The sequence below is a fragment of the Nipponia nippon genome, unplaced genomic scaffold (assembly GCF_047370975.1).
Source record: "Nipponia nippon isolate SJK-2023a ecotype South Korea unplaced genomic scaffold, ASM4737097v1 scaffold_13, whole genome shotgun sequence".
Classification (NCBI taxonomy): domain Eukaryota; kingdom Metazoa; phylum Chordata; class Aves; order Pelecaniformes; family Threskiornithidae; genus Nipponia; species Nipponia nippon.
Window position 1 is genome coordinate 14,565,402 of NW_028262324.1, and position 12,557 is coordinate 14,577,958.

The window sequence follows — 12,557 nt, forward strand, 5'->3', positions numbered from 1 at the left end:
AAATGCCCAAGCGCCTTTTTATGGGTGATGGGGAGAGGCTGGATCTCCTTGAAACCCCAACCTGCCAGCTCGCCTCCTCCTTCCCCCAAATGCTCGCTGGCCGGGTGGGCTCTGCAATTTATCCATCCCAAACTGCACCCACCCTCCCGCCAAATCCACCTACTGCTGTCCCCACTGCCCCGGGGCCCAGGGCAGAGGCCCCAAGCTGAGGGGAGCTCTGCAGGCTGGTGAGGGGACAGGAGCAGGCAGGGCAGGGACAGGCAGGGGCAAGGCAGGGCAGGTACAGGTTGGGACAGCCAGGGCAGGAGCTGGCAAGGCAGGGACAGGCAGGACAAGGCCAGGCACAAACAGGCAGGACAGGGACAGGCAGAGCAAGGACAGGGCAGGGACGAGCAGAACAGGGCAGGGCAGGGGCAGGCAGGGCAAGAATAGGCAGGGCAGAAGTACGCAGAGCAAAGGCAGGGAAGGACAGGCAGCGCAGGAGCACGCAGGGCAGGCAGGAACAGGCAGGGCAGGGACAGGCAGGGGTGGCTCTCGGGGAGCTGGGGCCGGGGGGGAAGGTGTCCCTGCCCCTGTGTTTTGGCAGACGGGCCGTGCCGCGGGCCGGCGGTGGGAGGGGGGCGGCGGAGACCCACCCTCTGCCGGAGGCAGCCGCGGAGGGCGGGGAGGGATGCCCGCAGCCCCGGGGGGGGCGAGGGGAGCCCCGGGGCCGGGACACCCCCCGTGCCCCCCCTCAGCGCTGCCGTCCCCCAGCTGCAAAGGGGCGAGAAAGCCCCTTCCCTCCCCGGTGCCCGGCCCGGCCCCGGGGCCGGTGGTCGCCCCAGGGCTCCCGGGCCCGGCGGCGGGGGCTGCGCGGGGAGCGGGGGGCGCAGCCGGCGGCTCCCCCCCGGGCCCGGGGCTCCGGCGGCCGCCGCCCCCTCACCTCGGAGCGGGCCGGGAGCTGGGGCAGCAGGCTCAAAAGAGCAATTTCACAATCGCATATTAAAATTAGGCTGGGCGGAATTGCATTTCCCCGTCCCTTTAATCCAATAAGTCAGAACTTCTTAACTGATTAATTACAAAATTAATGAGTAAAATGGCAGGGTTTCAGTGAGGTGGGATGGTAAGGGATTTTTTTTTTTCATGTTGTGCTCTTTAAAAAGACTGATGGAAATAAAGTTACCTCAAAGCATCAGGGTGCTTTGATGCCTATAATAGCAATTTAGTTATTACATTAATAGATTTCCTCTTTATTTTTAACTAGGCGTTGTTAAATATGTTCTTGTTTTGTCTGAACGAGGAATATTTGAGCTCGCAGTTTTCATTATACAATTTCTCCCCGCGCAAAGATTTATTTTGCATTATTCCTCCGCCTTAAATCTCAGCATTAAAGCGAGATTATCAGCACATTTCACGGGGAGAGCAGGACTGACAAAACTCCATCACCGTATATCACCCGGCGTTCCGCCAGCCAGCCTTGCAGCAGCAGAGCTGCTGTTTACAAACACGCTCTTCCCTCCAGAAACTACTGCATCAAACTTCGCACAACCAACCCCCGAGACTGAAACCTCTCCCCAGAATCCCAAATAGACGGGACTGATGGTTTGAGATAGCACCAAAGCGTCAGTTCAATGCATGCTGAACATTTGTATCCCCCCCCCCAAAACTCCGCTGGAGAAAATCCGGATCTGATGCTGCAGCAGCAAAGATGCAGTAGTTTTCCCCTCTCATAATGAACTCCGAGGTGCCTTCCTTTCGGCGGATTGTCATGCTTGTCACAGAGGAATCAAAGGCAGAGATGTCTGCCAGAGTGGTATTTGCAGGTATTTACACTTGATTTTTCCCCGGCAAAGCCACAGCGCGGGGCTGGCAGTGATGCTGCGGCTCGGGGGCTGCGGCGGCGGCGGCTCGGACCCGGCGCGGATGCTGCCGGGCTGTTTACGTCCTGCTGAAATTGTTTGGAAAGCTCTCTTTAATCAAACAGGCTTCTGCCTCCATTAGAGACCAATATTTTTAGGGCAAATATTTAAGGAGAGGTGAAACTTGAGGTGAGGGGGAGAGCTTTTTTTCCTTCTCAAAGCACTTCTGGTAAATAAAGGAAGAGGAAAATGGGACGACAGTGATGCCCAGTAAAGCACAAATGCGTGTTTGTCCCTTCAGCAGCTGCTGGGCGAGTGGAGCATCAGGAGCAGGAAGGTGCCTTTCCCCTTTACTGGGACCTTCCTTAGAGAGGTGGGCTGATTTTGTACGGGAGGGTGGAAAACCCACCATGACAACGCTTTTTTTCCCCCCTTTCCTTAGAGTAAAACAATCTCTCCAAAGCCCCCACGGCCAGGAGCACGTTCCTAGGGACGGCTCGGGATAAATGTATTCCCTAAAAGTAAAAAAAATTAAGACATTTGATGAAACGTGATTTTTTTCTAGGAAAAGGGGCTTCCCATCGCCTACCTGGTGGCACTACCTCATGTCACGCTGCTCTCCCAAACGCAGCTCTGAGTGTTGGAGTTACCTCCGGGAAGGGCGCGGGTTTGGAGGGGAGGGGGGTGCCGCGATGCTGCGGCCCGAGTGGGGCTCAGCCCTGCCCGTCCCCGGCTCATTCCCCGCTCCTCGGTGGAGGAATGACCATGCTAAAGCCCCTGCTCAGCTTCCGTGGGGAAAACCGAGGGGTACTACACCGAAATTAAGCGTGAAAGGGGGAAACACGGCTGTGGACACCTCCGACGGGGTTGCCGAGGCAGAGACGTGTCCTCGCGTGTATGGACAGACAGACAGCAGTGCAGACGTACCAGCTTGGTACCCACAGGAGCTATAGGAATTTAAAGATATATTCTGCAAAATATCTCCATAAACTAGATAGATACATATCACACGCACTGAATAAGCCGTGCAAGTTGTACAAACACAGCTGGAAAGATTTGGAGCAGGCAGGGCGTTACAAGCGCACACGGTGTGTAAACACACATGCAGCCTGGCCGTATAAATATACGGGCCACCCCAATTATATATGCATTAGAGAGAGAGAGAGAGAGAGAGATATAAAGCCCAGTGTGTTCGGTATAGCCATGCAAATGGGGGTAGAAAGTGCTGACAAGTGGGCAGCGTTGCACGCGTGGGAGATGGGCTGTGGCTGTGCCCACCGGCGCCGTGGGGACATTTGCTCCCGTTTTGCCCCCCACCCGAGGCAGATCCACGCTCGGCCGCGGGGCTGCCCCGAGCAGGCGTGGGGAGCAGGGCAGGGGTGCGGGGCCTGGGGGGTCAGGGGCTGTGCCGAGGTACAGGAGGGATCCTGAGCACCCCCCTCCTGCAACCCCCTGGCCGGGATAAACATCCACGGCTGGGCTGAGTGGGGGGACGCAGTGAAAGCAAAGCTGGAGGGATGGGGGGGGGAATCGTGGGGGGCTCTTGGAGGCCAGCACCAGCCGGAGGTGTCCCCAGCAAAGGGACAGCCCTTGCACCCTCTGCCCAGCGTTCAGGGCCCGTTCACAGCCACAGCCCCCTCCCACGGCCCTCGGTGCAGGCAGAGCCTGCGCCCGGTTTTCCAGAGCCGTTTACCAATATTTTGCAGAAATCCCATTAAACAAGTGACGAGCGGTATTTAAACATAGCACTGTAATTATTAATTCCCCCCACATCTCCCCGACTCGAATGCGAGGGTTTAATTGGCTCCAAGACGAGGAAGCTACAAGCAGTGTTATAAAATGAACTGACCCCGCGAAATGATGCAACATCTGGAGGCAGGGCAGCCAGGGAGGCAAGAGCATCTCTGCGGAGCATCCCTACGTGCAGGCAGGGCCCTACCGAGCCGCATCCCGGCTCCTGCCTCAGAAACCCCCGGCAGCCCTCAGAAACCCCCGAGCGTGGTAAGAAAGAGAAGCCCCTTGGCGCTTACCTGCCCGCAGCGAGGCACGTCCCCTCAGCACCTGCAGAAGAGGAGCCCTCTCCTTTCAAACAGCCCTAAAAAACTTCCCCTAAGTCCACCCGGGCGATTATTTTTTTAGAGCTAATCAAGGAAATAAAGTTAAAGAGGAGGAGAGTTCCTCTTGTTTGGGGTCTGATTTGGGGGAAGGAGGGGGTGGGGGGAGTTAAAGAGACCAGTTGCTGCCCACTGCTTTGACCAGTGAGGGATTCAACCCTTATTACCATTTTGTTTTTGTCCAGATTTGAAAGTAGGGCCCCCTGCATTCAAATCATCGCCCTCCATCGTTATTGTAAAGGACAGGCCTTAGTGGGCCCCCTTTGGATTGTCCTCCATTAACAATCCCTTCTTTTGTGGAGGTGTTTCTTTTTCTATTCACACACATCGCTGATGGTACTTCAGGCCCAGCTCTTAAAGAAACTGTTTGCAAAATTATACCTTTCCACACGCTACTCCACAAGGAAGCGGGGAACTGTAGTTAGGAAAACATTATTGAGGCTTCTAATTTAATTAAAAATGCTAAAGCTGGCAAAGAGGAAGGGAGAAAGGGAAAAAGAGTGTAAGAGTGCAAAAGCAGGAACCAGGTTTATTTTATTTTTAACCTCCGCGGCAGCACGTCCCGGGCGCTGCCCTGAACATCCAGGGTCTGGGTGTGCAGGGAAGCGCTCGCACTCCTGCCTGTGCACGCACGGCGTGCGCGCCCGCCCGCAGCCTGCCCACGGCTGTTCGTGGGCCCATGCTCCCGCGCCAAGGCACAGATGAGGCACCCAGATACCCTTAAGCGAATAATATTTTTAAAATGTGAATACAGCCTTGGACGTGCGTGGACAGACCCCGAGGGGCACGGCCGTGCAGCGGGCGCCTGCAGCTGCCTGGTGTAGGTGGGGGGGGGTTGCACATGTGCACCCCGTTAGTCTCCTCCTAAAAACCTCTTGCTTTAAGAGTTTAGGCTGAAATAAAGGTGGAGGAGCTGCACCCCGTTCAGCATCCTCACTAGCAGAAAGGCTCAGAAGCACGTCTGCAGCGAGGACGCCCTTCCTTTGGTTATTGTTGTTATCCCCGTCGCCAACAGATCTGTAAATGTTCAAAGAGCAACACGACTTTAAAAAAAATAATAATAATTCAGCTGGCGAAGCAGGGCAGAGCCTGACCTCTGGCTCCATGGATGAGTGCTTTGCTGGGACCCCTGCTGAGCCAATGTGGACCTTCAACATCAACTCAGAAATTGGTGTGATTTGCCTGGGAAACCAGCAGTCATAGAGCAACTGGCCTTGACAAGATGAAGAGGAAATGTATAGAAGACGTTTAATGGGTCGCAAAAGGAGGAGGGGGGAGAAACCCAGCCCGGAGTGCTGCATTTTGTATGTTTGGAGGGGCCCTTCTGCAGGAAGGGAAGAAGCAGGGCTGGGGAGGGGAGGCTTTCCCAAGCTGGGCTTCATTTCCCAGCCATCAGAAGTCATCCGGGAATGCTCTGCCCTGCAAAAGGTTATTTCCCTGTTCCTGGCTGGGACTTGGGCCCGGGCTGGGCTTCCAATAAAAACGGTGATTTCTTTAATGTCAGTGAATAGCTGAAGGCAGGCCGGCTGGTGAAGCTTTGTACATAGACGCACTGGGCTTGGATTATGCATGCCTAATCGCCTAATTTTCTTCGAGTGATCTGGATGCCGTACTCTTGGGCTGTGGAACATTTTATAAATAGCTGTGCTTGGAGTTAATATGATTTACTGGAGAGAGACCGGTTAAGCAATTCCCCACCTAAGTAGAGCAGTAATGAACAGGCTCTGGAGAAGATGCCTTCCCCACCGGCCTCAAGAGGGGGTGGGCAGGGAAGCAGGGATGCAGAGGGGTGATGTTTATTTGTGTGCGTGCACAGAGTGTCATTGATTTTTAATTGTATTAAAAGAATTGCAGTAGCCACAGGCTGCCTCTAGGATTGGACTTTTCCCTTAAATATGTACAGCGAAGCCGTGGCCTCCCCCTCCCGCTAACGCTTGCTGCTGCTGCAAAATCCCAGTGCGGGAGCGAGCGGGGACAGCAGAGCCCTGACCCCACTGCACGCCCCTTCCCCTTCCCTTTTCCCTTCCCCTTCCAGGAAGCCAAACCAAACCAGGAGGTGCCTGCACTGCCCCGGTCCCCATTCCTCCTGACCAGGGAACCTCCAGCTCTGGGGGGGTATCAGCAGAGCCTGGCTGACCCCTGCAGACTGGGAGCATCCCTGGGCCTGTCCCCCTCCACTGGGGAGGGGACAGTGGCTCCAGGCTTGGCCGGGAGAGTCGGCAGTGCCTGGAGACCCAGGGGAGCCGGGGGCACTGAGGGCAGGGACCCCCCCCCCCCCCCACTGAAGCCCTCAGCCAAGCCCTTAACCAAAGACCCTGTGATCTCGGCGAGGACAGCAGTGGGGACTCGGGCACAAGGACCTCTCTCCTCCCCATCTCCAGACAAAACCCACCCTGGGACAACATCCTGGGCCTTGGGGGAGCATTGCTGGGAGCAGGGGGGCTCCCTGGGGAAGGAGGGGGCGAGCAGAGGGTTAGAGACGATGAAAGCGACCTTCTTCACTTAGAAAAAGGAAAGAAGAGAAAATACATAAGCCTCAAAGCAAAAAAGCGGCGGTGGCATGGGGAAATTGTGAAATGCCTGTCCAAGGCTGGCCCTGGCTCTGCACAGCAGCCGGCGGAGGCTGGGGACGGGGATAAGGTGGTCGGGCCCGAGCCCCCAGCCTGGGCAGGCAGGGAGAGGGCAGCAAGCCCTGGCGAGGGGCTGCGTTTCAAGGGGGGAGATGGTGGCTCATTGCCCACATCCCACCCGAGAGGTAGGAGACACCTCGCCCTGCGCAGGGATGGGGAGAGGGTCCCCCATCCCCGCCGGGATGCACCCCTCACCCCAGCTGTGCCACCTCGGCCAGGGAGGGGCCGCGTACCCCCGTTATGCCGCGGCGGGGCGACCCCCAGGCGCAGGCCGGCTCCCCCCACACCGGGGGACGTCGGTCCCCGCTCCCAGCCCCGCTCGCACAAGCACAGCGTCCGTGCTGTACCGCGGGCACACAATAACCAGGAGCCTCCCCCCTCCCCAGCAGCTCCCAGCCCTCAGACGTGCCTTTGCGAGGTGACTGGGAAAAATTAGGCTGGAAACAGTCCTGTTGATTGATACAACCAAATAAACATCTCTAGGGAAAGGAGGGAAGGGGAAAAAAAAAAGCCTTTCTCCAGCGCAGAGCGCTGAGAGGGGAAGCAGGTAATTAGCTATGTGATGGAGCAATCCTCTCCTGCAGAGGAAATTCTTGACACCAGAATTCTGCCCTGCGAAACCATGTGTGACCCAAGTGAGGAATTTCCCCCCCCCCCCCCCTTTTAAAAATTAAGATCATTATATGTTTTTTAAATGTCAAGCCCGGGAACAAGTGGCGGGGGTGGGGGTTGGGGAGCTGTGGGCATTCTTCACTTCAGAAGCTTGAATGTTTCAAAGTTGCTGCTGTGCTGTTAGCTGATGGCTATTGTGTGTGTTTAAGGCTGGGGGGGGGCGCGGGGAGGGGGCTCGGACCCCCCGTCGGTGTGGATTTGCTGTCCAAAGACCGTTAGAAAGAGGCAAGAATGAATGAGATTGAATGGAATTGTAATGCACAAGGCCCTCCTCCTTTCTCAAGGAGCTGGGAGGCCAGGAAAGCGAGTCGTGGGGAGAGCAGGCAGCTTTCCTCCACATAGGAAGAGGCTTTGCAAATCAGCAAATTGTATATTTCTAGGGGAAGAGGGGAGGGAGGGAGGGGGCTTATTTATTTTTTTTATTACAGATCTGGAAAAAAAAAAAAAAAAAAGCCCTGCAGCAGCCAAGAAGACCAAAAGGAGACAGAGAGAGAAAAAGAGGGAGACGAGACTTGATAGAAAAATCTGATTCCCAAGCCTCTTGTAAGTGTAATTCCTTTCTAAGAAAATGAATTGCTTTCTAAGAAAAAGAAAAATATGTAGAATGCCTGAAATTATAGCAGGGACCAAACTCTGTTGGTCTCTTTCCTATGCAGCGAGATTTCTGGGGCAGAAACCAGAGGCCTAGAAGCTGCGAAACCTTTCTCTGAGATTTGAAAGAGACCTGGGCTTCATTTTAAAGAGATTTTGCTTTCTCCACCAGGCTGCGGGTCAGCTCCGAGGCGATGCTCGGGATGGCGACAGGGCACCGGCCGCCGAGCGCCGCTCCGGTACCTGGGCCGCATCCTGGTGGCAAACAAGCAGACAAAGACTGGTTTGTTATTGACTTATTCAGCAGAAATGAGGAGGGCGATGAATTTTTTGGGGTGTTTCGTGAGCGCTCCGCAGCGTGTGCGTGTGTGTGTGTGTACGTGTGTGTCACGCTGGCCGGGACAGGGCTGAGCGTACGTTTTCTACGGTTTGTTGTGCCGCAGTTGATTTCGGGTTCAATCTTGTGTATTTTTCTAATGTGGTCATCTATGCATGGCGGAGTCGGGGTTTGGAAATGGAAGGAAAGTGGAGGCATGTTGCTTGTCTCTGGGATTTCTTTGTTCGGGGAACAGTAGGTGGTAGGTTTAAAAAGGCAGAGAGCGAAAGAGGGGGAGAAGAAGAAAGAAAAGAAAAAGAAAAAAAAAACGGCCCTTTGCAAATCATCTGACTGTTTTCTTCCGGGATGTAGAAATGCTGCATTAGAGAATAAGGAAGGGCCGTGCTTAAGACAAAATGTCTCACTGGAAGTGTTAATAAAATAGCAGCCAGACCTCGGCTTGCTTTTAAAGCCTGCGACTGAGGAAGCGGCTGTGGGGCCGCGGGAGCGGGGGACAAGCCGGTGGGGGGATTTAATGGTAAACTTTAGAGGGGCCGAACTGTTGGTGGGGTTTGTTTTAAAGGAGAAATAAAACCCTGCCGCCAGCCCGCCAAGCAGGAGCGCTCCCCCACTGCCGGCTGACATCGCGAAGGCACCGGCCCGGGGCTTCGCGTTGACAGCAGGGTCAAAATACCCCATCCCCGCGTCCCTCCGCGGGGGGAGAAGTAAAATAAAAACCCGCGGGTGCTCGGGGAGGATTCACGGGGGGAAGAAAGAGGCAGGCGAAGGAGAGCGCTCTGCCGCACGGGTGACAGACAGACAGACAGACCGACCTCCTGCAGGGAGGTGAAGACCTCTCGGGAAGGGGGCACGAAGGAAAACACCTCTTTATGGGGAGAAACAACCACAAACCACCACCACCCCCCCCAGGACTGAACCGTGGGCCCCCGCTCACCGCCGCTGCCGGCTCCGCTCCTTCAATACCATGGACAGCGAAGCCGGGGCCGGGCCGGGCCGGGGCCGGGCCGGGGGCCGGGGCCGGGGGAGGCCGGGGCCGGGGGAGGCCGGGGCCGGGGGGAGGCCGCCCCGCCGCCCCCGCCGCCTCTCCCCGGCGGGCAGCATCCTCCGGGCTGGGCGCCGAGGCCGGCTCCGAGCCTCCCCTGGGGCTGGGCCCCGGGCAAACCCTCGGGATAAGAAGAGCGGTTTCCTCCGTGTTAATTTGTTTAGGTTGTTTTCTTTTAAATCGATAAAAGATTGAGAGCCTTGGACTGTCGGAGTAAATAGGTCAATATGGAATAGGCTCTAAATAAGCAGATTTTTTTTTTTTTTTAAGTTTCAGGAGATGAAAAGCTAAGGGAAAATTCCCTTCACTGCGTAACATCAAATACTGACTTTCCCCGGTTTGGTGCCTATGTCCTGAACTGCAGCGTTATAAAAGAGGAAGAGAAAAACGTCCACAAACAGGGACAGAGCTCACAGTGCTGTGGCTGCCTTTTAAATATGGCTCTTGAGCTCGGAAGGTGATATTTCCCCTCGCTGCAGAGTATTCCTCTTCGTTCGTCGGTAGCCAAACATGGCCCACCAGCTAGTCTTTTTTACAAACGGCTGTTTGGAGGCAGTTTCCCCCTCGGAGCCTGGTCTGGCATGGCACGGCTCTCGGGAAGGGAGACGCCATCCTCAGAACAATTGCTTTGCTGTGGTGGGGAAGGGATAGATCTCTCCCTTCCAGCGGTTATTACCCAGCTGTCCTGGAAATGCTCAGACTGCCGGGGCAGGGAGAGACTTCCAGAGCTGGAGCAAGATGCCTTCCATCACAACAATTGTACCCTGCCTCCCCCCGCCTGACCCCCTTCCTAAGAAGAAGGAAAATGCCACAGTGCATGGAAATACACCCAGGCAAATAAATCCTCGCCTGAAAGCTATTCTAGAGAATACGCATAGCACTGCTGGCCATAAAAGTTACTCTAGAGAGGGAATAAGGGTGTGTAGAAACCCACAGAGCTGCACCTCCCATCACAAAAGTCTGTGTGAGCGTGAGTGTGCGTGTATACACATTTTTTTTTGGGGGGGGGGGGTGTCTGGAGGGGGAGGATGGATAATTAGCAGTGAAGAAGCAGCTTGCTTACCAAAAATTAAACACACGCAAGGCTTCTAAGCAAGACCTCTCCTAGCTGGACATAGCCTGCTTGTTGTTAAACACGTTTTCTCTCCCCAGAGATGAAATTCGGCGGCCTTAGATAAATAAATAAATCCCGGTGCCCATTTCCATTGTAACAGCCGCCCCGTGATGAGGTCTGTAAGTTTAACCGACAAGAGCCGCAGCAAACCCATGTCTGACCGCTTTCCAGCTCGCAAAATGGATGTGGTGGAGGGATGTAGTGAGCCACCAGCGAAACGGGGAGCGCAGGACGCCGAGAGGGCCGGCGCGGCGGGGAGAGCCGCCCGGATGCCACCGCATAGGTCAGAGCAGGTTGAGGGCAGCGAATCTATAGGTGCTTTCGGCGTTTTCCAGGGTGGAAGTCTTAAAAAAAAAAAAAGAAAAAGAAAAAACGTGCTCTCTCAGTTTGTCACTTGGAAGTCAAAGCCATTTCCTTCCAGGTCCTCGCTCCTGTGAGTCTGTGCTCATGTAATATTAAGAAAAATCTAGCATTAAACCCCAAAATATAAAATTCCTATTGTATATTTAAAGGGAACCTCTTACTTTATATAACTCGGGACACATTGTCTCTTCTCAGAGAGAACGGGGGTGAAATCCTACACATTTCTTAAAAAAAAAAAAAAAAAAAAAAAGAAAACACGTTTTAAAATTACATCCATGTCAGCTTTAAAGAAAATTATCGCTGATGTCTTTTTGAGCTTGGAAATATAACTGTAGGATGCAGCTTTCCCCTCCCCCTCTGCCCCTCCACCCCCTCCCTTCCCAACCAAAAAAAAAAAAAAAAGAGAAAAAAAAAAAGAAAAAGCAACAGAATATATAAAGCTCCTCTGATTAACAGTTTAGGTGCAGAACCCTATTTATAGGGTACGCGCTCTCCTATAACGCCTCGATCCTCCAGCCCGTAGCGGTACGTTATTGATGCAGCTGCAAGTGCTCAAAGCTTAAACACTATTTTTCCGAAAGCCCCAGCAGCCTGCCCGGGAGGAAGGTGGGGACGGGCTGGCGATGGAGTCCTGAATGTTACTCCTCCAGTTTCAAGGACATCTTGCTGATGAGGATTTGGTTAATGGAGGAGAACTTATGTCCTAGCGGTGACGTCATTGGGTCCCAATGTAATCCTCTTGTGCTGAACCCAATCAGCAGATGTGCTGAGAGCCGGGATGCGGAGAAGAAGCTCTAATCCCTTAGACTGGATGAGATCAGCTGAAACAGCCAGGACTAGACCCCAAACCCCTCTGCTAGGAAGATCAAGAGAAAAGGGATAAATTGAGAGAGACGCCTCATAACCCCTTTAAAGAGCTTTGGAGAAGAGAAAGATGGGTGGTGCACCAAGTTCATCTTGCTTTTAAAGCCTAGCGGGAGCCTGGTTTTCACTCTGATGAGGTCTTTCTGCATTGTTCCAGGGCAGGAGGAGAGAGGAAAAAAAAAAAAAAAGAGAAAAGGAGAAAAAAAAAAAAAAGAGAGGAAAAAAAGTCTGAAATTCAAAGATAATGAGAGACTAGGCGCCTTTCTTATTCATCTCCAGCTTGCCTACACAAAAACAAGCGTCCTGAGCCACGGGAGGGCGTTTGCACTGGATCTGAGCGAGGCAGCGGAGTTTGTGCCGCCGGAGCCGCCGGGCGCTGCTTCCACCGGAGCGGGTAAATCTGCCCCGGGCTCGCCGAGCCGAGCCGAGCCGAGCCGAGCCGGGCCGGGCCGTGCCGGGCCGAGCCCTGCCGCGGGGTTCGGGCCACAGCGGCGGGAGAGCGACCCAGCTCTACTGCTAACCTGGAAGAGCATCAGGATTTTTTTCTCCCCTTGTGCAAGCAACCTTAATGGGCTTGTGATTTTCTTTTTTTCTCTCTTTTTTTTTTTTAGGTTTTTTTTGGTTTTGGACGAAAAGGAAGGGGAGGGGGGGGGGGGGGGAGGATTTTCAGACGCGGTATATAGAGAAAAATCGTCCTAAATTCATAAGGCGCCTCTAAGTCCGACGGCGATCAACGAAACCGGTTTAATTGCTTTAGCCTTTTCCGATCCCTCTCAATTTTTTTTTATTTATTTTTTTTTTTAAAGTGGAGCGATTATTGTGCCGAGCCGCGGCGGAGCGGAGAGATGGGAAACGCGTGTTTAACCTCCGCCGGTTTCCCTCCGAGAGGAGAGAAATCGGCCCCTTTGCATTGCGAGCAAAGAGAAAAACCACAGGAGCGGGATTTTCATTTTGCCCTGGGGAGGGAGCGGGGGTCCCCCGCCTCCCCCGCA

General features: G+C 54.3%; 1 protein-coding gene across 2 annotated transcripts in view; it reads right to left on the bottom strand.

Annotated features, from left to right (window-relative positions):
* Positions 1–10,389: 10,389 nt before the first annotated feature.
* Positions 10,390–12,557, bottom strand: part of YTHDF1 (YTH N6-methyladenosine RNA binding protein F1) — a 36,254-nt gene continuing 34,086 nt past the window's right edge. Inside the window, exon 3 of one of the 2 annotated variants that reach the window (XM_087750015.1) lies at positions 10,390–10,682. In XM_087750015.1, coding sequence (XP_087606141.1) covers positions 10,623–10,682 — 60 coding nt within the window. In that variant the 3' untranslated portion in view covers positions 10,390–10,622. The remainder of the gene's footprint in view (positions 10,683–12,557) is intronic. The other variant, XM_087750012.1, reaches the window with a different exon arrangement.